The sequence below is a fragment of the Phyllostomus hastatus genome, unplaced genomic scaffold (genome assembly GCF_019186645.2).
Source record: "Phyllostomus hastatus isolate PE091 unplaced genomic scaffold, TTU_PhHast_1.1 phas_contig_81, whole genome shotgun sequence".
Lineage (NCBI taxonomy): Eukaryota > Metazoa > Chordata > Mammalia > Chiroptera > Phyllostomidae > Phyllostomus > Phyllostomus hastatus.
Window position 1 is genome coordinate 1,013,180 of NW_025333962.1, and position 26,900 is coordinate 1,040,079.

General features: G+C 40.4%; 1 protein-coding gene and 1 non-coding gene across 6 annotated transcripts in view; one reads left to right on the forward strand and one right to left on the reverse strand.

Moving 5' to 3' along the window:
- Positions 1–239: 239 nt before the first annotated feature.
- Positions 240–26,900, forward strand: part of ZNF454 (zinc finger protein 454) — a 33,951-nt gene continuing 7,290 nt past the window's right edge. Inside the window, exons 1-4 of one of the 5 annotated variants that reach the window (XM_045850540.1) lie at positions 240–588; positions 1,519–1,618; positions 5,353–5,491; positions 5,879–5,968. In XM_045850540.1, the coding sequence (XP_045706496.1) occupies positions 524–588; positions 1,519–1,618; positions 5,353–5,491; positions 5,879–5,968 (394 nt within the window). In that variant the 5' untranslated portion in view covers positions 240–523. The other 4 variants (XM_045850541.1, XM_045850542.1, XM_045850543.1 and 1 more) reach the window with 4 other exon arrangements.
- Positions 22,394–22,526, reverse strand: LOC123826614. Its single transcript, XR_006787091.1, has one exon. It is a non-coding gene; the product is annotated as a small nucleolar RNA SNORA41 (small nucleolar RNA).

Genomic DNA, 26,900 nt, shown 5'->3' on the forward strand with positions numbered 1-26,900 from the left:
TTTTCAGCTTGTAGCATCCTATTCCGTCCTCCAGGGCCCTTCCCGATCCGCTCTCCTCACCGGATCAGGCGCCGCTCCACAGGACTAACCCATCTTATCCCACCGTCAATTTACTAGTATCTATCTCCTTGGGCGTTTTTTCAAGGCAAAGACCGAGTCCCAGCCAGAACGGAACCAAGACCACCACTGCAGGTCAACACTGGGGGAGTTATATGTTGAGTGGACCAGCATGCCGCGCAGAGGCCCTTGGGAAATGTAGTTTTTATCTGAAAGACTCTGGACCTGGCGGAGGGCGGGGGACGGGAGTTCAGGGAGGGGCAGTGTCTGTTCCGGGGCGCAGTACTTTTCTCTGCCTCGCGCTGATGCGGACGCTCATAGCGTATTTGTTAAATGGGAAGTGGCCCGGAAAGCTAAACACAGCAGCCCTGGAATCTGTGGGAATTCGGCTCTGCGGAGCACTAGGCAATGCGCAAGCGCAGTTCAGACCCGGCTGCAGACTCCAGTTCTTTGTGTTGTGTCTGCGATGTGGCGGTTGCGATCTGTCGCTGTCAGCAGGGGCTCCTCGAAGGGAAACGCCTTGGTGACCAGGCACGGTGGCCAGATCCTCTTCGGGAGGGCGAGAGCGGCCGTGGGCGGTGGCGCCCGGGGAGAAGGGCGGAGGGGAAAGCCCAGTAGGTCTGAGACATGCTCCTATCTGGAGGACGCTGCTCGGATGCCCCAAACTTCCCGGGATCTAAACCTGAGGTTGGATTCCCAGAGAAAAGGGACGACCAAGGGTGGGCTGTCGGGGTTCGGGCAGAGCGTGCGAATGCCCGCGGACGAGGAGGGGCAGGGCTTCGGCGTGAACTGGGGAGCCGGTTACGCCGGGGGGTAAAGGGTGCCCCGGGTAAGGCTGTGAACAGAAGTGGAACCCTTGGGAGGGCTGTGGGGCCGACCTCGAGACTTGGTGCGAGGAAGACTCCCCGCCCCTCCTCGTCCCGCCTCCCATGCAAGTGCACTGCTTGCACACCTTCCCTTCCCGGGTCACCCGGACTGGGGCCCCGGAGGAGGCCAGGCCTGAGGCCAGAGAAGGGCTTGGCTTGAGAGCCTTACCGTGGAGATCCGGCTTTTCTGAGCAGATCCTTCTACACTTCTCCTCCCACAATTAGGCAGCGGTCTAGTGAGGAGACTGCTCAGCGTGACTTAAGGGCGGGCAGAGAGCTTGATAGCTGGGGCTGGAGAGGGCCGTCTGCAAGGAGGAGGCAGTGTATTTATGATACAGAAGGGGAGATACGGGGATTTGACGCAGATGCTACAGGAAATGGGGGGCAGGGAGCCGAATGGTGAGTGATTCCCTTTACCGTGGGGTCAGCAGACATGCCAACAGACTTGCTCTCAGAAGGCCAGAGCATTGGGAATAGGTAGGGACTATGAATTCATGGCTGGGGTATTGCAGGTTCCCCACGATGCGAATGCTCTCACAGCCTCACTCTGGACTGCTGTGTGCTAGCTTTTGATCCAGTCTTCTCACCACAACAGGTGTGTGCAAGTTTCTGCCCCAGGACTCCGACTCTGCTTGTACCTAAGAGGGCTCTTTAGAGAAGAAATGGCTGTCAGGTACCTGCCAACCACAGTCCAGGTGAGTGGGGGTTGCTGGGGCGTGCTTTTCCACACTGAATTGCCTCAGAAGATTTGAACATAGAGGTTTGGAGAGCATGGCATGTCGCTGTTCCCTGACCAGGAGTTTTTCTCCCAATCCAGTCTCATAAAGAGGCCTGATCCAGTCACTACTTTCTCCACTTTCCCCCGTATCAGGCTCATTTTAGTTAGTGTCATCCAGGCTAAGAAAGTTGTTAGAGGTCACATAAGTGACAACTGGAACTGGAAACCAGGTTGGTCCAAAATAGAAACCTGCACTTTTTCCACTTGCAAGTCAGATCAGGGATGTAAAGTAGTAAGAGGTGGTGCCTAAAATAAGAGGCAAGAGGAGAAATCAGAACACTTTCTTGGGGAGGTGCAATTTACTGGATTCTTTTTTTTTTCTTTTTAAATAATGACGTGGCTTTTTACCTCAGAGGGCTGTTCCATACCAATGAAATCATTCAAAACATGTGATACACCTATATAGTAGAATATTACTCAGCCATGAAAAACAATGAAATCTTACCGTTTAGAACAACATGGATGAACCTAGAAGGTATTATGCTTAGTGAAATAAGTCAGTCACAGAAAGACAAATATATAATTTTACTTATATGTGGAATCTAAAGAACAAAATAAGTGAACAAATAAAACAGAAACAATTATAAAAACAAGGAACAAACAGATGGTTGCCAGATGGGAAGGGGTTTGGGGGAATGTGTGAAAAGGCAAAGGGATTAAGAAGTACAAATTGGCAGTTAACCCAATAGTCATCAGCATGTAAAATGTACGGCACAGGGAATACAGTCAATAACACTGTAATAACTGTGTGTGGTGCCAAATGGGTACTAGACTGATGAGGGGGATCACTTGGTAAGTCATATAAATGTCTAATCACTATATAATATTGTATGTCAACTATAATTACAAAAAATTTTTACTTTTAAAAAAGATTATGTTTTGATTTCAATAATTTACTAAGAGCTTTGAGCAGAGCCAGCCTCTGTAGAATAAGCAATGGGTTATACCCTGAAGGGGCAGCATTCATTCAAATGTGTAAATTATGATGAGTTTGGTAAAGTTGTTCTAACTCCTTCACATTGAACCCTATCCAGGGCAGAACTCTTTGGTAGAAATAATGGAAAGGGATGAGCCCCTGGTTGAAGTTGCTGAGTACAACCCAGTCGTAGCCCCCCAGCTACTTAGCCTCCTGCTCCCGGTGTCTGACTTGTCCTTTGGCACCCGTCTCAGGCACCACTTTGTCTCTCTGGTGGGTCTCCACGGTACCGGTCCACTGTGATACTGGATTGGCCAAAAAGTTCATTTGTTTTTTCCCAAGTGATGGCTGTAGTAGTACTTAGTTTATTTAAACTAAACTAAGTTTAAACTAATTGTTTTTTAAACGACTTTAAAATTGTTTTCAAAACAATTTTGTTAGATTGTATGGTAGCGGCTGTCATATCAGTGTGCATTTAGAAAAACATGAAAATTGGTGAATTTTTGTGCAGTCATTTTAACATTGAAGATGGACAAAAATATGCAACATTTTCAGCGTATTATGCTTTATTATTTTAAGAAAGGTGAAAACACAACTGAAACTCAGAAAAAGATTTGTGCTTTGCATGGAGAAGGTGCTGTGACTGATTGAATGTATTTCATGCTGGAGATTTCTATTTTTAAAGTATATTTTATTGATTATACTATTACAGTTGTCCCATTCACTTCTCCCCTTTCTCCATCTCCATGCCGTACCTCCCTCCCACCTATATCTCGCCCTTCCCCTGCCCCTCGCCACTTAGTTCCTGTCCATGGGTCATATACATAAGTTCTTTGGCTTCTCCATTTCCCATACTACTCTTAACCTCTCCCTGTCTATTTTGTACCTATCTTTTATGCTTCTTATTCCCTGTACTTTTCTCCCATTCTCTGCCCTCCTCCTCCCCACTGATAACCCTCCATGTGATCTCCATTTCTGTGATTATGTTCCTGTTCTAGTTGTTTGCTTAATTAGTTTTTGTTTTTTTTTTGTTTTTACATTCAGTTGTTGATAGTTGTGAGATTGCTGTCATTTTATTTATATTTTTGATCATCTTCTTTTTCTTAGATAAGTCTTTAACATTTCATATGATAAGGGCTTGGTGATGATGAACTCCTTTAACTTAACCTTATCTGGGAAGCACTTTTTCTGCCCTCCCATTTTAAATGATAGCTTTGCTGGGTAGAGTAATCTTGGATGTAGGTCCTTGCCTTTCATGACTTTGAATACTTCTTTCCAGCCCCTTCTTGCCTGCAAGGTTTCTTTTGAGAAATCACCTGAGAGTCTTATGGGAACTCCTTTGTACGTAACTGTCTCCTTTTCTCTTGCTGCTTTTAAGATTCCCTCCTTATCTGTATTCTTGGGTAATGTAATTATGATGTGCCTTGGTGTGTGCTTCCTTGGTTCCAACTTTTTTGGGACTCTCTGGAGTTCCTGGACTTCCTGGAAGTCTATTTCCTTTGCCAGATTGGGAAAGTTCTCCTTCATTATGTTTTCCAATAAGTTGTCCAGTTCTTGCTCTTCCTCTTCTCCTTCTGGCACCCCTTTGAGTCACATGTTGGAATGTTTAAAATTGTCCTGGAGGTTCTGACACCTCTCCTCATTTTTTTGAATTCTCATTTCTTCATTCTGTTCTGGTTGAATGTTTCTTTCTTCCTTCTGTTCCAAATCCTTGATTTCAGTCCTGGTTTCCTTCCCTTCACTTCTGGTTCCCTGTATATTTTTCTTTATTTCACTTTTCATAGCCTTTATTTCTTCCTCTATTTTGGGACCATACTCAGCCATTTCTGTGAGCATCCTGCTTACCAGTGTTTTGAACTCTGCATCTGATAGGTTGGTTGTCGCCTTGTCTCTTAGTTATTTTTCTGGAGTTTTGATCTGTTCTTTCATTTGGGCCATATTTCTTTGTCAGGACAGCACCCATTACATTCTAAAAGTGGTGCCTTAGGTATTTGCCAGGCTAGGGTAACCCACTTAGCTGAGTTGTGGCACTCAGTTGTGGGACCCAAAGTTGTGGGACACTGAGTTATGTATTTGTGGGAGGGGTCCGAGAGACAACATTGCTGCTGGCTCAGCTCTCACCCTGGTTTCAGTCACTTACCCCTCTTCCCACAAGTGGGTTGTGCCCTTTCAGATGCTGATTCCCAGGTGGGTAGGATTGTGTGCTGTTCTAGGATCCTGTGGGCCCCTCCAACTGACTCTATGAGACTGGGAGTTTCTCCTGCCACCACAAACCTCACAGGTTTTTACCACCAGGTTTTGAGGCTCTGTTTCCCCATGCTGGAACCCTAGGTTGCATGGTCTTTCTCCCCATTTGTTCCTACTGGCTTATGACCACGTGAATGTGTGGTGTCCCAGTCTGCCATGGTGCTGGAGATTTCTTGCTGGACAATGTTCCACAGTCAGGTGGAAGTCGATGACGATCAAATCAAGACATTAATTGAGAACAATCAACGTTCTAACACATGGGACATAGGCAACATACTCAAAATATCCAAATCAATGAAGTTATTGGTGAAAATGAAAAATATGTCTGTTTTTTTACATAAAAGGCAAGATGGATATTTTGGTCTACCTAACATTGCTCTTCCCTGACCTTCTCCTCAAACTCTTTGTTGTTTGGTTGCCCTTCAAGAGACCTAAACTGGGCACTAAAATGTGTCCTGTGAAGGGGTGGCCCCAGCCAACAGGGGTAGCTTGCCTTGCAGGAACCGGTGACCCTCAGGGACGTGGCGGTGCTGTTCACCCAGGAGGAGTGGGCCCAGCTGAGCCCTGCTCAGAGGCGCCTGTACCAGGACGTTATGCTGGAGAACTGCAGCCACCTGGCCTCGCTTGGTAAGTGTAGGGGGCGTCCCCACAGGCTCATCTTTCTCCTGGACAGCTCTCTGGTACTTGGACTGGTAGCACCCAGCAGATGGAGCTGGGCGCAGGCCAACTGAAGATGTTACTTTTAAGTCTGTGACCTGCCACTCCTTGGTATCCTGGGCACAGGACTCTTGAAGTTTATGGTGAGTCGGGTCGAATGCTCCCCTTTGGCAGAGAGGACATGGGAACAGACTGTGCCTCAGACATGAGCCATCTTTTCATCCTTAACTCCTCTCTACCCCTGGCCTTCCTACCCATCCCCTTTTCTAGGAGGTTCCAAGAACTAGATCTCATCTTAGCATTGATTTTTTATGTAGCATGAACAGATGTGGTCCTTTTTTCCCCCTTCAAAAACAGGGCTCTTAGGACCCAAACCAGATCCGTTTGCCCAGCTGGGAAAAGGGGAAGAATGGACATCAGAGGTTGCCTCCGGAGGCTTCTGCTTGGGTAAGGCTCTGCGTGTGGGGGGCGCCAAGGGGACTCAGGAAACGTGCCAGGCCTGTGGCCAGAGAAAGGAGCATCTGCTCCTTTCTGTTTGCCTCATACCTTGCTGCCACGTTTGTCCCCACAGGCATATGCCACTCCCTCCTGTTGACGATTTGTGCCTCCCTGGACCTTCCCATTCAGGATTTTTTTTCTCTCCCTATCTGGCATGGATGAATCATCTCATTTGGGAAAGACCTCACATGTAATCTGGGCAGCTGCCCTACCAGGTCCTGTGGTCTCCCAGCCCCTGCTTGTGTGACAGTGTGGTCTCAGCCCCTCCTTCACAGTGTGGTCTCAGCCCCTCCTTCTCTGGGGAGGAGGGGCAACGCTGGGGTGAGCATGGCAGGCCGGCTTCTTCAAGGCTAAGGGCCAGTCATCATGTGCCTCTGAGGCTGATCCTGTTCTAGCTGAACCCTGTGTGTTCCTTCAGCCATCTCCTTCTTTGCTCATTTGCACATGCGCACAGTCAGCCAGCATGTAATTATTCTCCACCTTCTGTGGCTCCGAATTCGGCTGAGAGCACCGTGAGAACACTGCTGGGTCATGGCCAGCATGGTGCGTGGCACCTGGTGGGTGGGATGGACTTGTTGCCAGCAGCATAGAGCTCCTGACCATTTAGTGTCTGTCACTTGCCTCGAGGGGCCCATTGGATCTAGGAACTTGGGAGCAGGGCCGGGTGTGCCTCTTTTGCCCTGCAATGTTCTCTGGAGCTTAGTGGGAAGGCACTAAGGACATTACAACATTTCACTTTCACTGCTGCATTTGCAGGCTATCCAGTATTTATATATACTTTTAAAAACCTTCTGTTACTGACGTTTCACAGTAGAGGAAGGAATTTATATCCTACAGTAAGTAAGTATATACATGGAATGTCTAAGACTCAATCTGTTATGGAATTTAAATGTCTTAACTCCAATAGCGTTCTAAATTTGTATGTTTTATTTTACAGCCAAACTAAGGCATTTTGATATTTCTTTCTGCATTACACAAGCAGTGTTAGAACAAAAAAGGAGGAGAATGCAATAAGAAACTCCTTCACAGTCCTACCAGTCTGGGCCCAGGACTTCAGTTCTCCCATGTCTTCCTCATTAATGCCAGTTCCTTATTGCACTTGTGTGAGGAGGGGTCATGAAGATGAAGGATTTTGATGCCTACAAGGGACTCCCGGGTCAGGTGTGAGTCGTGACTTGACATACCAGGTGGCAGTGGTCCATTCCTTCCCAGGTGCCTTTCACAGCCCTTGGTGCTGGCTCCCCTTATTTCTGCATTGCCTGTATAGCCCAAACTTGGAGCCAGCTCATGAAGCATGATTAGTGGCTAACCAGTCAGACATGGAAAGTCTTATTTTATGCTTCCCAATAAAGAATTATAACTGTTTCCCCCCTTTCCCAATAAGGCTATAGTTTTATTTTTGTATAGTACCATTCCTTCTTTTTCTCTTTTAAACTGGAAATTGCTACTATAAAGAAATGGTAGTCATTTCAGAATATCCCCTTCCTGTCACTCATTCTTAAAATATTCACTGGATACATTTTTAGTTTTTCTTTTTTCTTATTTCTGTTTCATTTCTTAATGTCCGGCTAGGACGTAAAAAGTCATGTAAAATGATGGTAGTAGCTTTTATCTCTGATTTTTAAGGGATGGAGTTTAGAGCTTTTCCACTGTTGTACTGATTACTCTTGGTTTAGAATAGGCACTTACCTGTAATCAGAACAAAAAAAAAGTCCTGATAGATAGTTTTTCTTCTTAATTTTTCTGTTCTCTGGGCCATGAGCTAGTAGAAGGAGGGGAAAGCTGACTGAGTCTCTGTGCTGGGTGATTTCTGGGGACTTATGTCAGCCTCCACATTTAGTAAGTACAACCAGTGAGGCAAATTACAGAAGGCTGAGTCTCATCATGGTTCATTCATTTGATCTTCCTATTACATGGCAAGTCAGGGTTAGAGCCAAGCCAACACAAAACCAGTTCACCTGACCCTCAGACTGTCGTTTTCCCCCTTCTCCAAGATAGCTTTAATGGCAGAGAAATTGTTTACTCAGTAAACCTAAAGAAAACTACTCCATCCCTTATTGTTTACATTTCTTATTTATTAGTAACTTTTTACATTTCTTACTAGTTTGTTTAGGTTTCTTGTTATATCAACTGTACATCTTACCCTTTAGCTGTAATCTTTTTTGTTTTTTAAATATATTTTGTTGATTATGCTATTATAATTGTCCCATTTTTTTCTCCCCTTTATTCCCCTTCACCATATACCTCCCCACCATCATTCTACCCATTAGTTAATGTCTATGGGTCATACATATAAGTTCTTTGGCTTCTCCATTTCCCATACTATTCTTAACCTCTCCCTGTCTATTTTGTACCTACCATTTATGCCTCTTATTCCCTGTATCTTTTTCCCCATTCTCCACCCTTCCATGTGATCTCTATTTCTAGTTGTTTGCTTAGTTTCTTTTTTAGGTTTGGTTGTTGATAGTTGTGAGTTTGCTGTCATCCTACTATTCATATTTTTGATCATCTTTTTCTTAGATAAGTCTCTTTAACATTTCATATGATAAGGGCTTGGTGATGATGAACTCCTTTAACTTAACCTTATCTGGGAAGCACTTTTTCTGCCCTCCCATTCTAAATGATAGCTTTGCTGGGTAGAGTAATCTTGGACGTAGGTCCTTGCCTTTCATGACTTTGAATACTTATTTCCAGCCCCTTCTTGCCTGCAAGGTTTCTTTTGAGAAATCACCTGAGAGTCTTATGGGAACTCCTTTGTACGTAACTGTCTCCTTTTCTCTTGCTGCTTTTAAGATTCCCTCCTTATCTGTATTCTTGGGTAATGTAATTATGATGTGCCTTGGTGTGTGCTTCCTTGGTTCCAACTTTTTTGGGACTCTCTGGAGTTCCTGGACTTCCTGGAAGTCTATTTCCTTTGCCAGATTGGGAAAGTTCTCCTTCATTATGTTTTCCAATAAGTTGTCCAGTTCTTGCTCTTCCTCTTCTCCTTCTGGCACCCCCTATGAGTCACATGTTGGAATGTTTAAAATTGTCCTGGAGGTTCTGACACCTCTCCTCATTTTTTTGAATTCTCATTTCTTCATTCTGTTCTGGTTGAATGTTTCTTTCTTCCTTCTGTTCCAAATCCTTGATTTCAGTCCTGGTTTCCTTCCCTTCACTTCTGGTTCCCTGTATATTTTTCTTTATTTCACTTTTCATAGCCTTTACTTCTTCCTCTATTTTGGGACCATACTCAGCCATTTCTGTGAGCATCCTGCTTACCAGTGTTTTGAACTCTGCATCTGATAGGTTGGTTGTCGCCTTGTCTCTTAGTTGTTTTTCTGGAGTTTTGATCTGTTCTTCCATTTGGGATATATATATTTATTTATTTATTTATTTATTTATTTATTTATTTTATCTCGGCCAGCCCATTAAGTAGTAAGGGGCAGAGCCTTAGGTATTTGCCAGCGCGGGGCAACCCACTTTGCTTTATTGTCTTGCTGTACTGTGAGAGGGGTCTGGGAGGCAAAAATGCTGCTGGCTCAGCTCTCACCCTGCTTTCAGTTGTTTCCTCTGCTTTCCACAAGCAAGTTGGGCCCTTCTGGTGCTGATTCCCAGGTAGATGGGTTTATGCACGTTCTAGGACCCTGTGGGTCTCTCCACCGCACTCTCCAGTGTGTCTGAGAGTTTTTCCTGCTGCCACAACCTCCAGAGGTTTTTTCAGTCAGAGGTTTTAAGGGTTTATTTCCCTGCACTGGAATCCTGGGTTGCGTGGTCTGTCTGGTTGTCCGGGTTTATCCACATGCAAATATGGGACTGCCCACTCTGCCAGCTGCCACCTTGCCCTCACCAGTCCTCCAGCTGCCGCCTCACCTACCCCGGTCTTCTAGCTGCTGCCTTGCCTCTTGTCCTCTCTGCCCCGGCTGTCCATGTCTGTCCCTCGTACCGGTCTGTATGAACGTTTCTTCTTTAACTCCTTGGTTGTTGGACTTCTATACAGTTTGATTTTCTGGCAGTTTTGTTTTTTTTGTTTTTAAATTTGTTGTCCCTTTTTTGGTTGTACGAGGAGGCAAAATGTATCTACCTATGTTTCCATCTTGGCTGGAAGTCTCAGCTATAATCTTTTTGTGCTATAGAATGTATTCATTTACAATTATGCATGGTATGCATCTATAATTTCAACATTTTTATATTATGTTCTCTTTCTCATTTCCAATTTTACCTGCAATTTTTTTTCTCTTAAAATTTTTGGGAATTTTTTTAGAGAACCAGGTCTTTTTTTTTTTCATCCTCACCTGAGGACATGTTTATTGATATCAGAGAGAGTGGAGTAGAGGGAAGAGAGAGGAAGAGAAGTATCGATATAAGAGAGAAACATCGATCATTTGCCTCATAGGCGTTCCTACTGGATACTGAGCCCACAACTCAGGCCTATGCCCTGACTGGGAATTGAACCAGTGGCCTTTTCATTTACAGGATGACAACGTACCAACTGAGTTACACCAGCCAGAGCCAGCTCTTAATTTCTCTGAAAAGTAATTTTATTTGTACACTTATCATTGTCATTTGCTTTTCTTACCTTAAAATATATTTTGAATACTGTATATCCTAGATACAAAAGAGGATAGATAATAGTTTTGAACAGTTTGAAGAATAAAGAAGTAACACCCATACCCCACTGTGTAGCTTAAGAAACAGGACATGGAGGCACATATTCAGCCCGGTGTGCACCCCCACTTCCCACCTTCCTCCTGTCATTTCAGAGAGCCACAGCTTGACTTCTGCCCAGCAACTCTGTGCTGCTCTTCACGGCTTTGCCATGTTTATTCATAGCTCTGAGCAGCTTGTTGCTGTCAAGCCTAATGTGTGTGTGCTGTACTATAGATACCTTCCCATAACTTCTGGTTTTAAATCCTTGTTGAGATGTGTAGCTCTATGTCCTTTTTTAACTGCACTTTGATATTCCTTTCATGATTATCCCTTAATGTAATAGACCTGGAGGTTGTTTCCAAACTTTTTGCTCTTTTGAATAGTGCTGACCTGAATATTGTACATTCCTCCTTTTGTACACATGGGCCTTGTTTGGGGCTTTCTTTAGTCTATTCATAGAGATAACAATAATGGGTTTAAGGGTCTATGCTTCTTCAACTTTCCTAGATTTTCCCAGATTGCTGATTACATTTGTTCCAAATTATACTATTAGTTGATGTAAGTTCCTGTTATCTTATATTCTTGCCAAAATTTGGAACTTTCAGACTTAAAAATTCTCCTAGTCCTAATCTTGAGAAATGCTATCTCATTGTGGTATTAAGTTGCATTTTCATTTTTTTTTAACATTTTATTTATTTATTTTTTAGAGATAGGGGAAGAGAAGGAGAAGAGAGGGAGAGTAACATCAATGTGTAGTTGCCTCTCGTGCACCCTATACTGGGGGCCTGACCTGGCCCACAACCCAGGCATGTGCCCTGACTGAGAATCGAACTGGCCTCCCTTTGCTTTGCAGTCTGGCACTCAATCCACTGAGCCACACCAGCCAGGGCCCACATTTTCTTATTTACTAGTGAAGTTGAACACCTTTTTGTATGTTGATTATTTGTGTCCTATAACTTACATATTTATGTTCTTTGACAAATTTTTAAATTATAGTTATCTTTTTCTTTTTCATTTCTAGGAGTTTTATATACTCAGGAATCTAATACTTTATCAGTTAATATGTATTTCAGTCTATAACTATAGACTATAACTTATTTTTGTATTTACTGACAGAAATTCTTAATTAATGAACTAGACTAGATCAATCTTTATCTTTATGATTTTTCTTTAAGTGCTTTCTGTGTCCTGTTTAAATGTTCCTTTCTGCCCTCAGATCAACGAGGGAAGGACCTGGTCTTGTTCACGTTTGCTTTTGTGTCCTCAGAACCCCAGCTCCTAAGTGTGTATTTGTTAAGTGAAAGTATGATTTCTAATAATATTCACTTTTGTCTTTTTTTCTGTACAAGTCTTATGAGAGTTTTGCTTTCTTAGTAGGCTTTTTTAATGAATAAAGGTTTGACTTAGCTGATCCCTTCTATCTTATCATGACCCATTTCATTAATTTTTGCTTTTTATTATTTCTTTCCTTTGACTTTTTTAGAGTTTATTTTGTTCTTTTCTATTTTTAGAATTAAATTTTATCAAAGCAATACATGCATTCAGTTTAATGAAACTACTATGGAAAACAGGGGCCATGGTCACCCCCTTCCTCTTTCACCCCTCTTCAAAAGTAAGTGCTTTCTCTTCTTGTATTTGATTATTTGGTCTTTTTGCTTCCATGTCTCCAAGTCACATGTTTGTATTTCTTTCTCTTGAGTTTTCTGTTTTAGATCTTATTTTTTGAGTTCCTCCTATAAAGAGTGAGGGTGAAACTCGCCACGCCAACTAACCATCTCACTGCCTTCTTATTCCCTGAATTCCCAGCAGAGTTGCAGAGTCATTTAGGTCACAGGAATAATCAGTGTTTACATCCTTAAGCAGTATTCACCATTGGTCCATGTAGTCAATTATGACAGCTATTGCTTTCCTAGGCAATCTATTCCTGGTATTCATTGGTTCAGAGCTTCATTTAATTTCAGTTAATCTCAGCCCTCTTCCAGTGGTCTATATCTCTCTGGAAGACTTTCAGATTCATCAGGCAATGTCAAGGTTTCATTTTTCTGAAAAAGGAAACCGTTTTCTGGACTGTGTGACCTGCTCCATCCTAGAGTGCCAGGCACCCAGCTCTCACACTGCTGTGAAGCCCCCCATCTCTGGCTGCATGTCTCCTATGGCTTCCCTGCTTGGTCTACTCCCTTTTTTTGGTGGCACACATCTTTCAGTAGCTTCCTGAGGAAGAATGCGTGCGAGTTCATTTTTTGTAGCCTATCATGTCTATAAATGCCTTTTTCTGCCCTGACACTTTCTGGGTAGTTTGATTAGACAGAATTCAGCACTGGATATCTTTTCCTTCAGAATTTTAAAGACAATGCTCCATTGGTTTCGGACCTCAGTCTATTGTTGCAAAATACAAAATTATTCTTAGTCTTCATCAGCTGTGACCTGTTCACCTCTCCAAAAGCTGGCAGGAACTCCTCCTTTTACTCCAATGTTCTAAAGTTTCCAAGGGATGCACCTGACATGGTTCTGTTTGTACCCACTGGGCTTTTGTGAGCCTCTAGTGCAGCATTTGCTGAGGCCTTCCCATCTAAAATTCTTGTCCTTTGGCCCTGGTTTGTGTAGCTCAGTAGATTGAGTGTGGGCTACAAACCAAAGGCTTGCTAGTTCAATTCCAGTCAGGGAACATGCTTAGGTTGCAGGCCAGGTCCCCAGTGAGGGTCACATGAGAGGCAACCACACATTGATGTTTCTCTCCCTCTCTTTCTCCCTCCCTTCCCTTCTCTCTAAAAATAAATAAATAAAATCTTTAAAAATAAAAAAAAAAAAGCTTGCCCTTTGCATTTTGTGTGACTGCTCGTCCACCATGACAGGGAGTTGAACTAATTCATCCCTATTGGTTTTAATAGTACATTTAAAAAAAATTATTCTTTAAAAGATTTTATTTTTAGAGAGAGGGGATGGGAGGGAAAAAGAAAGGAAGAGAAACATCAATGTGAGAGAGAAACATCAATTGGTTGCCTCTTGCACATGCCCTAACCAGGGACCAAACCCACAACCCAGGCAATGTGCCCTGACTGGGAATCGAACTGGCCACCTTTCCCTTTAAGGAATGATGCCCAATGAACTGAGCCACACTTGTCAGGGCAACAGTACATTTTTTTAAAAGCCTCTAAGCATTCAATACAATTTAAGTGAAGTTTTTATGTATTAACTTAGACCTCAGTTCTTCCAGGTTCATGTTTACAGTTTATACATTTTTATTAAAGGACAGCAAATTTGTATTTTAGCTTTCAGATCTTCTGTAAATTGTCTGTTTGTGTGTGTAATAGTGTGATTAAAGTTACTATTCATTCTTCACCACTGTCAGATTTCTAGGCATTTGGTTGGAAAATAGTTTGGCTTTGGACTTGATGTTATTGGAGAACTTAGAATTAAAAGGCAGTGCAAATACTTTTATTCTCAAAGGAACATTTTAATCCACTGTGTTGGACACTTTATTCTTTTGTAAGCTAACCCAATTTTTCTTTTTTATAATGGCTAGCATTGTACCTAACATGTGCTCAGCATTTGTTGAATTGTTCCCAGTTTAAATCAATAAACAATATTGTCCTTTTGAAAAAATAAAAAAAATCCCTGCCTTTGGTTCTTCAGTTATGGTAGAGACATTTTCTTCTGTTACTGTTTGATTTTCACCTTCGGTTTTCTCTTTCTCTTCCTCTTCATGGAATGCTTGATACCTCCTGGACTGGTCTTCTAATTTTCCTTTCATTAAAATTTTCATCTATATGCTTTTTTGTTCTACTTCTTGACAGATTTTATAGTTTTATCCTCCACTTCTACTGAGGTGTTTTTTTTAAATTATATTTTATTGATTATTATAGTTGTCCCAACTTTACCCCTTAGCTCCTCTCCACCTAGGACCCCCCACTCTTTCAGGCAATCTCCCCACCATTGTTCATGTCCTTGGGTCATTTGCATAAGTTCTTTGCCTACTCCATTTCCTGTACTGTACTTTATATCTCCATGACTATTCCGTGACTGCCTATTTGTACTTCTTAATCTTCTCACCTCTTCATTCATTCCCCTTCTCCCATCTGGCAACCTTTCGGTAACTAACTGCTTTTCTCTTGCTTTTAAGAGTCTCTCTTTATCTTTAATCTTTGGCCTTTTAATTATGATGTGTCTTGGAGTGGGCCTCTTGTATCCATCTTGTTTGGGACTCTCTGTGCTTCCTGGACTTGTGTGTCTATTTCCTTCACCAAATTAGGGAAGTTGTCTTTCACTATTTTTTTCAGATAGATTTCCAATTTCTTACTCTTTCTCTTCTCTTTCTGGCTCCCCTATGAGGTGAATGTTGGACCTCTTAAAGTTGTTCCAGAGGCTATTTATACTATTTTAATTTTTTTGGATTCTTTTTTCTTCTTATTGTTCTGATCGGATGTTATCTGTTTCCTTATGTTCCAAATCATTGATTTGATTCTCGGCTTCATCCATTCTACTGTTGTTTCCCTGTAAATTGTTCTTTATTTCAATTAGTGTATCTTTGGTTTCTGACTGGGCCTTTTTTATGCTGCTGTCCTCACTAAGTTTCTTGAGCATCCTTATAAGCAGCATTTTGAACTCTGTATCTGATAAATTGCATATCTCCATTTTGTTTAGCTTTTTTTCTCGAGTTTTGATCTGTTCTTTCATTTGGGCCATGTTTTTTTGTCCCCTCATTTTGGTAGCCTGCCTGTGTTTGTTTCTATGTATTAGGCAGAGCTGCTTTGACTCCATGTCTTGGTAGCGTGGCCTAATGTAGTAGGTGTCCTATAGAGCCCAGTGGCACAGCCTCCCCTAGTACCCAAGCAGCGTATTCAAAGTGTGCCCTTTGTGTGGGCTGAGTATACCCTCCTCTTGTAGTTGAGCCTTGGTTTCTGTTGGCAGATCAATGAGAGGGATTTACCCAGACCAGTCAGCTGCAAGGATTGGCTGTGACCACTCACCACCAACCTCTGTGGAGGGGTGCAGGGGTAGGGTGATGGTACTCCAGCATGGTCTGTAGCTGTCCATGGGCTGCATTGGCCCTGGGGTTTCCTGGGTGGTGTAGGGCCGACAGCAGCCCCCACCTGTGTTTTGCCTGGGGCAACCTGCCTGAGCTATAAAGCAATCTGAGCTGGCTGGTACTTGACTTGGAGATTCCCAGGTGAAGGCAAGCTGTAACTCTAGCTGTGAATCTGGCTGCTGCTTGGGCTTACTGAAGCCAGGTGTTGCTTGTTTGATAGGATTTAGGATCCAAGACCAGCCATTCTTATGAAAAAGCAGCTTGTGTGGGCCCATAAGTTGGGTGGGGTAGAGCCTCTGTGGATCTCCAAGGTGGGTTACACAGTGTTAGCCCATTCTGTGACTACACCCCTCCTACCAGTCTGGATGGATGTGGTTTCTTCAATTCTATAGTTGTCAGACTTCCATTCAACTCGATTTCTGATGTTCCTGAGTGATATTTGTTCTGTATTTTAGTTGTAATATTGGTGTGGTTGTACAAAGAGGTGGATCATCTTGACCAGCAGCCTAGGTTTGTAAAATATTTTTAATCAGCTTCATTACAGTATAATTTAACATATGTGATAGAACAAGTGAGGTTTAAAGTGTAATATTGGATCAGTTTTGACAAATTCATACAGTTGTGTAACTGTCACAAATCAAGAAAAAGTAACATTCTAGTCACCTCTGGAAGTTCTTGTTACCTCTTGCAGTTACTCTCCAGGATGCCTCTGTCTTGTCTCTGTCCCCAGGTCACCGTTCCAGTGTCCCCTGTGAATGGGATTAGGTAGCATGTGCTCATTTGTGTCTGACATCTTTTATTTAACATAATGTCTTTGAGACCCGTCCTGGCTCTTTCACATGTCCTCGTCCCTTGCTTTGCTGACCAGCATCCTGTTGTTTGACTGGACCCCTATTTGTTCATCCATTCAGTGATGAACCTTTGGGTTGTTTTCAGTCTTTGCCTGAAGCTCCTATAAACATCCAGGTACAAATTTTTGTGTGGATGTGTTTTTAGTTCCTATACTTTTTCTCAAAGTATGTTTTCACTGAGGTAAATGTTCACTAGAGGTGGGGTTGCTGGTTTGTATACTAAATGCATATGTAACTTTATCATAAATTGTGAAAATGTTTTCAAAGGGACTGTTCCATTTTGCATCCCCACAGCAATGTCTGAGTCCCCATGTTTCTTCCTGCATAGGTTACGGCCTGGCACAGAGCTGAGTGGCAACTGGCAGGCGGCCACCCGCTTGTTTGCTGTCTTGGGGGAAGCACTCTGTCTTCCACCACTGAAGTTTTAATAGGTGCTCTTTATCAGGTTGAAGAAGTTTACAAGTACCCTGGTTTGATGGGACTTTAAACTAAACAGATACTGAATTTCTGTCCAATGCTTTTCTGAATCCTTAAGATGATGCTGTGGTTAATATAGTGAATTATATTGATTGGTTTTAAAATGCCAAGCCAAATTTGCATTCTTGGAATAAACCCAACTTAGTCTTCATATATTATCCTTTTAAAATATTGCTACAATTAATTTGCTAACATTTTAAGAATTTTTACATCACTATTCATGAGTAATATTAGTTTATTTTTTTAAAAGATTTTATTTTTAAGAGAGAGGAGAAGGGAGAGAGAAAGAAAGGGAGAGAAACATTGATGTGCAAGAAAAATGTCAGTTTCCCCTTGTTACACACAACATCTGGGAACAGAACTAAGCAAAAGATGCAAAAGATCAAACTGGTGACATTTTGCTTTGTGGGATGACCCCCAACTCCCTGAGCCACACCAGTCAGGGCAATATTAGTCTGTAATTTTGTTTCCTTTGGTCAGAATAATATTAGCCTTATACAGTGAATGTGGAACTTTCCCCTTTTCTTCTGTTTTCTAGGAAAATGTGTGTAGATTGGTGTCTTTATTAAATGTTTGGTGGAATCAGCAAAGTGTTCTGGGCTTTTTCTCTCTCTTTTTTTTTCTTGTGGGAAGGTTTTAAACTGCAAATTGAGTTTCCTCAGCGTTCTTGTCTTTAGTGGGCCACAGATTTTAGCTGTCTTGGCCTCCCCAAACCCTGGGCCCTGTCACTTCAGCTCACAGAGACTCCTGACTGTTTTGGTCCCATGCTGTAACCTAGAAACCGTCCAGAGACCACATCTTTTCATTTGTCATTTGTCATTTGTTGATTGCCTGAAAACAGGGTTTCTTTTTCTTTTTTCTTTTTCTGGTTTTCTGTTTACTGTGGGACTTCTTTGTTGAGTTTTCAAATTTTGTCATAATTTTTACTTTCAAGAACTCTTATTTCTTTGAATATTCCTTTATCTGTAAGCCCTTATTCTGGTTTTGCAGTTAAAACATTCTACCTCTAAAGATAATGATTTTCAAAAGATGTTTTCTTCTTCCTGAATTTCTGTGGTACCTCTTTCCTGGTAGAAGTTTTTCTTTCTGCATCTGGATCCCAGTTGAACAGCGGAAGGCCTGAGGTCCTTTGGGGAAGCTTTGCTGGGCGAGTGCTGGGGCCTGGCCTAAATCAGCATGGCTCTCTTGACCCTCCCTCATGGGCCGCCTGGGTGTTTTCATGCAGAGTAGCTTCGCTAACTTCCACTGGGGAGAAAGGACCTCCTATCTTTTGCGTCTTCTATGGAGTTGGGAGAGGGATGTCCCTGGTTCCTCTGAGCCTTTGTCTATTGACCATAAACCTCCTTCCTTTAGCCACTCCTACTTCTCACTTCTGGATGTATCTGATGTACCAATTCTTGAAACTCCTGATGATTTGAAATTAAATTGGCTTAATTTCTGGTCCCTCCCTGGGGGTGGCCTCTGGACTACATTGTATAGGGGACTTGGGCCATAGGACTTGCATGCCTTACTTGAAACCTTAGTTATATGGTTTAAAAGCATACTTTTTTTTTTTTGATGTGGGCCTGTGAAGCTGGGGCTATGGTTCCTTAATTCAGTCTAGACTGAAGTGACCTGGGCCCAGTGATGGCTGACTCTGAGTGCTCATAGTCTGAGGGATCCAGTCTTCCTCACCTCAGTTCTCCTTCAGTGTGGTAAAACCAGGGTGCATTTGACTCCCTGGACACAAACAATTAAATGAAGGTCATCCTGTAACCTAAGACATTAAAAAGACAAATAATCTTTTTTTAAAGGTTTTGTTTATTTTTAGAGAGAGGGGAAGGGAGGGAGAAAGAAAGGGAGAGAAACATCTATTGGTTGCCTCTTGCATGCACCCTGGCCAGGCCGAACCACAACCCAGGTATATGCCCTGACTGGAAATCCAACTGGTGACCTTTCGCTTTGCTGGATGATGCCCAACCAACAGAGCCACACCGGTTAGGGCCAACACTCCCTCTCTTTCTCCCTCCTTTCCTCTCTCTCTGAAAAAATGAATGAATGAATGAGTGAATAAATGAATGAATGAATAAATAAAATTGTAAAAAAAGAAAAGACAAGACTTTCATAGACACGGCTCTCCAAACCTGCTGGAAATAAAAGCTAGTAGGCAGTTAGTCTCGTTGAACCACATTATTTTTGAATCCACTCCCCTGAATTTTTAAGGTAAATTTTTCCTGAAGTAACAGTAACATAGAAGAATACACAAGACAAAAGTATACACTCAACCAATGTTTACAGTATAAATACATCTGTATAATCAGCACCTCTATTAAGAAATGGAATGTTACTAGCACACCAGAACCCACCCACCCCATCTCTTCTGTTTCTTTTGTCCTAAAGATAACTTCTTCCCTAACCATAGCTTTGGCTTCTTTAAAAAAGCCTATTTTTTAAAAACCTATTTTTGGCCCATTTTAAAAAAGTTTTTAAATTAAATTTATTGAAGTAACATCGGTTAATAACACTACATAATTTTCAGGTATACAGAAATATAATTCTACCCGTGTGTCCTCTATTCCATGCTTACTACCCGAAGTCTGGTTCCTTCTGTCACCATATATTTGACCCTGTTTATGCTCTTGCCCTTCCCAATCTCTCCTTCCCCCATGTTCACCATCATTCTATTGTCTGTATCTATTATGAGTTTGTTTTGTTTTTTCAGTTTGTTACTTTTGGTTTTATATTCCGCATTTGAGTAAAATCATGTTTTTCGTCTTTTTAATTAATCTCATTTAGCGCAATACTCTGAAGATTCATCTATGTTGTCGCCAGGGCAATATTTCATCATTTTTATGGCTCAGTCCATTGGACTACACCTTCATCCATTCATCGTCAGTGAGCACTTATGTTGTGTCCATGCCTTGGCCACCATGAATAATGCTGCAGTGAGAATTGGGGTGCATATATCTTTACAAATAACTGTTTTCATATTTTTTTGGTAAATACCCAGAAGAGGAATCGCTGGATCATATGATAGTTCTATTCTTTTTTTCTTTTTATTTGTTGTTTTTCAAGTACATTTGTCTCTATTTTCACCCCACCACAACTCCCACCCATCTCTGACCCCCAGTAGGGTTGATCCCCTATTATCCCTCTCTGTCCTCCTCTCTAGTTACTGTCAGATTGTTCTTTATTTCAGTGTCTCTGGTTGTATTTTGCTTGCTTGTTTTGTTGATTAGGTTCCAGTTAAAGATGAGATCATATGGTATTTCTCTTTTACTGCTTGATTTGTTTCACTTAGCCTAATGCTCTCCAGCTCCATCCATGCTGCCATGAAGGGTAGGAGCTCTTTCTTCTTTCTGCTGCATAGTATTCCATTGTGTAAATGTACCATAGTTGTTTGATCCATTCATTTACTGATGGGCACTTAGGTTGCTTCCAGCACTTGGCTACAGTGAATTGTGCTGCTATAAACATTGGGGTGCATAGGTTCTTAGGATAGAATCCCAACAGTGGTATTGCTGGGTGAAAAGGCAGTTCAATTTTTAGTTTTCTGAGGAAATTCCATACTGTTTTCCACAGTGGCTGTACCAGTCTGCAGTCCCACCAATAGTGCCCTAGGATACCCTTTTCTCCACAACCTCTCCAACACTTGTTGTTTGTTGATTTGTTTATGATGGCCATTCTGACTGGTGTGAAGTGGTATAAATTTGCATCTCTCTGATGGCTGGTGGTGCTGAGCATCCCTGTATGGCCTCCTTAGAGAAGTGTCCGTTCAAGTCCTTTCCCCATTTTTTAATTGGGTTGTTTGTCTTCCTGAAGTGGAGTTGTGTGAGTTCTTTATATATTTTGGAGATCAGAAGGTGAATAAAAGACTTAAATATAAGTCGTGACACCATAAAAGTCCTAGAGGAGAACATAGGCAGGAAAATCTCAGATATTCCAAGTAGCAGTATTTTCACTGATACGTCCCTCAGAACAAGGGACATAAAGGAAGGAATAAACAGATGGGATCTCATCAAAATAGAAAGCTTCTGCATGGCTAAAGAAAACAGCATTAAAATGAAAAGAGAACCAAGTGTATGGGAAGACATATTTGCAGATGATACCTCGGACAAGGGTCTGATAGTTCTGTTCTTAATTTTTAAAGGAACCTCCATGTGTTTTCTATAGTGGCTGCACTAATTTACATCCCCACCAACAGTATATGAGGGTTCTCTTTTCTCTACATTCTCACCAACACTTAAGTTGTTGATTTATTGATGACAGCCATTTTAGTAGTTGTGAACTGATACCTCATTGTGGCTTTCATTTTCATTTCCCTGATGAGTAGTGGTGCTGCACCTTTTCATATGTCTGTTAGACATCTGTATGTATGCTTTGGAGAAATGTCTGTTCAGGCCATTGCCCATTTTTTTATCAGATTGTGATTTGTTTGTTTTGGTGTTAAATTTTTTGAGTTTCTTATATATTCTGGATATTAATCTTTTATCAGATGTATTATTGGTGAATATGTTCTCCCATTCAGCAGATTGTCTTTTCATTTTATTGATTTCCTTTGCTGTGAAAACCCTTTTTAGTTTGACATAGTCCTATTTGTTTATTTATTTTTTTGTTGCCCTTGCCTGAGGAATATATTCAAAAAGACATTGCTAAGAGCAATTCCAAGAGTTTACTGCCTATGTTTTCTTCAAGAGTTTTTACTCTTGAACTGAAAAGAGTTTTACTCTTTTACTGAAGAGGTTTCAGGTCTTACATTTAAGTTTTTAATACATTTTGAGTTTATTTTTATACATAGTCTAAGAAAATGGTCTAACTTAATTTTTTTGCTTGTTTTTGTTCAGTTTTCCCAACATCTCTTATTGAAGAGACTGTCTTTACCCTACTGTATATCTTTGACTCCTTTGTCATGGATTAATTGACCATATAAGGCAGGATCTATTTCTGGGCTCTGTATTCCATTAATCTATATGTCTGATTTTATGCCAGTGCCATACTGTTTTGATTGTTGTAGCTTTGTAGTATATTTGATACCAGGTAGTACGATATCTCCCACTTAGTGCTTACTTAAGATTTCTTTGGCTATTCAGTATTTTGTTGTTGTTGTTGTTGTTGTTGTTATTGTTTGTGGTTCAATATAAATTTGAGAATTAGTTGTTCTAATTCCAAGAAGAATGCCATTGGTGTTTTCGTAGAGATTGCATTGACTCTATATATTGCTTTAGGTAATAAGAACATTTTAACGATATTAATCCTAACTTATGAGCAAGATATATTCTTCCATTTATTTGTATCTTCTTCAGTTTATTTCTTATGGTTTGCAGAGTACATGTCTTTTACCTCTTTGGTTAAATGTATTCCTAGGTATTTTATACATTTTGATGCAATTGTAAATGAAATTGTTTTTTTTTCCCATGTCTGTCACACATATGCACACTTTCTGTTTTGCTAAGAAAGAGGTGTTTAACTCTGTAACAATTTCTTTCCCACAGAGGAATGCCACAAGTGCCACCATCAGAACAGCTGCAGACCAGTAGCTGTGGATTGTTTTCTTAATTTCTCCTGCTGATCATTTGTTATTGGCATATAGAAATGTGACAGACTTCTGTATATTGATTCTGTATTCTGCAATTTTACTGAAATCATTTATTAGTTCTAATAGTCTTTTTCTGGAGTTGTTAGGGTTTTCTATATACAGTGTCATGTCATCTACAAATAATGAGTTTTACTTCTTCATTTTCAATTTGGATGCCTTTTACTTATTTTTCTTTTTAAAAAATATATTTTATTGTTTATGCTATTACAGTTGTCCCATTTTCCCCCCTTCACTCCCCTCCATCCTGCACACCCCCTCCCACCCACATTCCTCCCCTTTAGTTCATGTCCATGTGTCATAAGTTCTCTGGCTTCTACATTTTGCATACTATTCTTACCCTCCCCCTGTCTATTTTCTACCTCATTTATGCTACTTATTCTCTGTACCTTTTCCCCCTCTCTCCTCCTCCCACTCCCCTGTTGCTAACCCTCCATGTGATCTCCATTTCTGTGAGTATGTTCCTGTTCTAGTTGTTTGCTTAGTTTGTTTTTGGTTTTGTTTTAGGTGTGGTTGTTAATAATTGTGAGTTTGCTGTCATTCTACTGTACATGTTTTTTACCTTCTTTTTCTTAGATAAGCCCCTTTAACATTTCATATAATAAGGGCTTGGTGATGATGAACTCCTTTAATTTGACCTTCTCTGAGAAGCACTTTATCTGCCCTTCCATTCTAAATGAAAGCTTTGTTGGATAGAGTAATCTTGGATGAAGGTCCTTGCCTTTCATGACTTGGAATACTTCTTTCCAGCCCCTTCTTGCCTGTAAGGTTTCTATTGAGAAATCAGCTGACAGTCTGATGGGAACTCCTTTGTAGGTAACTGTCTCCTTATCTCTTGCTGCTTCTTGGATGCCTTTTATTTCTTTTTCTGGTCTGATTGCTCTGGCTAGAACTTCCAATACTATGTTGAATAATAGTGATGAGAGTGGGCATTTTTGTCTTGTTCTTGATCTTAGAGGAAAAACTTTTGGCTTTTAAAAATTGAGTGTGATGTTAGCTCTGGGTTTGGTTGCATATAGCCTTTATCATTTTGATTTAACTTTCTTTTATATCCACTTTTTTGAGAATTTTTATCATATGAATGTTGGATTTTGTCAAATGCTTTTTCTGCATCTATTGAGATATTCATATGGTTTTTATCCTTTAGTTTGTTAATGTGATGTATCACATTGATTGATTTGTGTATGTTGATCTATTCTTGCATTCCTGGGATGAAACCCATTTGGTTATGATATATGATCCTTTTAATATGTTGTTGAATCCAGTTTGCTAATTTTCTGTTGAGAATTTTTGCACCTATGTTTCTCAAGGATATTAGTCTGTAATTTTGTTTTAAATGTCTTTGTCTGGTTTTGCTATCTGGGTAATGCTGGCTTCATAGAATGCATTTAGAAGCATTCCTTTCTTTTCAATTTTTTGAAATGGTTTACAAAGGATAGGCATGATTTCTTCTTTGAATGTTATGTAGAATTACATGTGAAGCTATCTGGCCCTGGACTTTTATTTGTTGTGAGTTTTTTGATTACCACTTCAGTTTCTTTGCTAGTAATTGGTTTGTTTAGATTTTGTATTTCTATCTAATTTGGTCTTGGAAGGTTACATACTTATAAAAATTTATTATAACATTTCTTCTAGGTTGTTGAGTTTGTTGGCATGTAATTGTAGTATCCTTTAATAATTCTTTTTATTTCTGCTGTGTTGGTTGTAACTTATTTTTCATTTATGATTTTATTTGGACTCTTTTTTTCCTTGATGAGTCTGGCTGAAGGTTTTTCGATTTTATCTTTTCAAAGAACAAGTTCTTAGTTTTATTGATCTTTCCTATTTTTCAGTTCTATTTTTATTTCCACTCTGATATTAACTATTTTCTTCCTTTTGTTTTCTTTGGGTTTTGTTTGTTCTTTTTCTAGTCCCTTTAGGCATAGAGGTAGATTGTGTATTTGGGATTTTTCCTGCTTCTTGAGGTAGGCCTGTACAGCTATGACCTTCCTTCTTCAACTGCTTTTGCTACATCCCATACATTTAAAAAAGTTGTATTTTCATTTGTTTCAAGATAGGTTTTAATTTCCTGTTTAATTTCCTCTTTGATTGATTGGTTGCTTAGTAGGATATTGTTTTATCTCCACATATTCGTGGCTTTTTTTCCAGTTTTTTTTCCTGTAGCTGCTTTTTAATTTTCATGCTATTGTAGTGAGAAAAGATATTTGATATGATTTCAATGTTCTTGAATTTATTGAGGCTTGTTATATGTCCTGATGTATGATCTAACCTGGAGAATACTCTATGTGTACTTGAAAAAAAAATTCTGCACTTTTTGGATGAAAAGTTCTAAAATATCTATTAGGTGAATCTGATCTAGCATGACATTGAAGGCCATTATTTCTTTAATAATTTTCCTGTCTTGATGATCTATTGATCCATTGATGTGAGTGGTATGTTAAAAATCCCTTACTAGTATTGTATTACTGTGGATTTTTCCTTTTATGTTCATTAATTATTACTTTGTATATTCTGGTGCTCCTTTGTTGGGTGCATAGATATTTATGATTGTTATATCCTCTTTTTGTATTGACCCCTTTATAATTATGTAATCTTGTTTGCTCTTTTAAACATTTTGTGTTTTGTCTAATAAGAGTATCACTACTCCAGCTTTCATTTTGTTTCTATTTGCATGGAATATCTTTTTCCATTCCTTCACTTTCAGCCTATGTGTATCTTTTAATCTTAGGTGAATCTGTTGTACACAGCATATAGACTGGTCTGTTTTTTTATTCATTCTGCTACCTTATGTCTTTTATTGGAACAGTTAATCATTTACATTTAAAGAAATTATTGATAAGTGTATACTTATTGCCATTTTGTTAATTGTTTTTGGTCATCTTTCTAGTTCTCTGTTTCTGCCCTTTTTCTTGCTCTTTTCCTTTGTGGTTTGCTGGTTTTCTTTAGTGTTTTATATGGTTCTTTTCTCTTTATTCTTTGTATATATTTTATAGTTTTTTGGTTTGTGGATACCATGAGGTTTATGTATATCATTCTGTAACTATAGTAGTGTATTTTAAGCTGATAGGCATTTAAGTTCAAATATATCCTAGAAGGACTACATTTTTTTAAAGGTTTTATTTATTTATTTTTAGAGAAGGGGGGGGAGAGAGAGAGAGAGAGAGAGACATCAATGTGCGGGTTGCTGGGGGTTATGGCCTGCAACCCAGGCATGTAACCTGGCTGGGAATTGAACCTGCGACACTTTCGTTCGCAGCCTACGCTCAATCCATTGAGCTATGCAAGCCAGGGCTAGGACTACATTTTTAGCTCTCTCCTCCTTTATGTTATTGATGTTATGTTACATATAAGATCTCTTTTTGTGTGGTATATCTCCTAACTACTTATTGTCTTTTGAGTTTGTCTTTTTTTCGTTTGACCTTCACAGTAGCTTTCTTAAATATCTGATTCACTATATTTATTAAATGTTTGGCCTTACCTGTGAAATTTGTTCCTTTATCATATTTTCTTATTTCTGATTATGACCTTTCCTTTTCTGCTTAAAAAAGACCCTTTAGCATTTCTTTTAAAGCTGATTTAATGGTGATGACAATCCTTTAGTTTTTGCTCGTTTGGGAAACTCCTCATGTTTCCTTCAATTCTGAATGATAACCCTGCCAGATATAGTATTCTAGGTTGTAGCTTTCTTTCTTTTAGCACTTTAAAGATGTCCTGCCACTTCCTTCTGGCCTGTCAAGTTGCTGCTGATAAATCAGCTGCCATCGCCTTATGAGGGTTCCTTTGTGTGTAACTTGTTGCTTTACTCTTGTTCTCTATATCTTTGACTTTTGTCGTTTTAATTATAATATGTCTTGGTGCAGACCTCTTTGGGTTCATCTTGTTTGGTATTTTGTACTTCCTGGATATCTGTTTTCTTCCTCAGGTTGGGAAAGTTTTCAGCTATTATTGCTTTAAATAAAGTTTCCATTCATTTTTCCTTGTTCTGGAATCCCTATGATGCAAATGTTTGAGTCCCAAATGAGAGCCTCACACATTAACTATGCCTGCCCCGTCCCCTCCTTGAAAGGTTCTGAACTCGTTTTTGACTCTACAGTACTATAAGACTATAGAAGATTCTGAATCTCTGCTTAGTTTTAGTCTCCTGCCCTGAGAAGCATAAGAATTCAGCAAATTATGTGAGATAAAAAAACTCTAAATTTTGGAATCCCCTCTCTATATTTCCCTTTTCTCCCCAAAATTAGACTATCAAGTTGGCCTCAAGTGGCGTACATGGGATGCCTTTAGACAGATTTCTTTTCATTTCAGATTTCCCAGTTGTTTTCCATA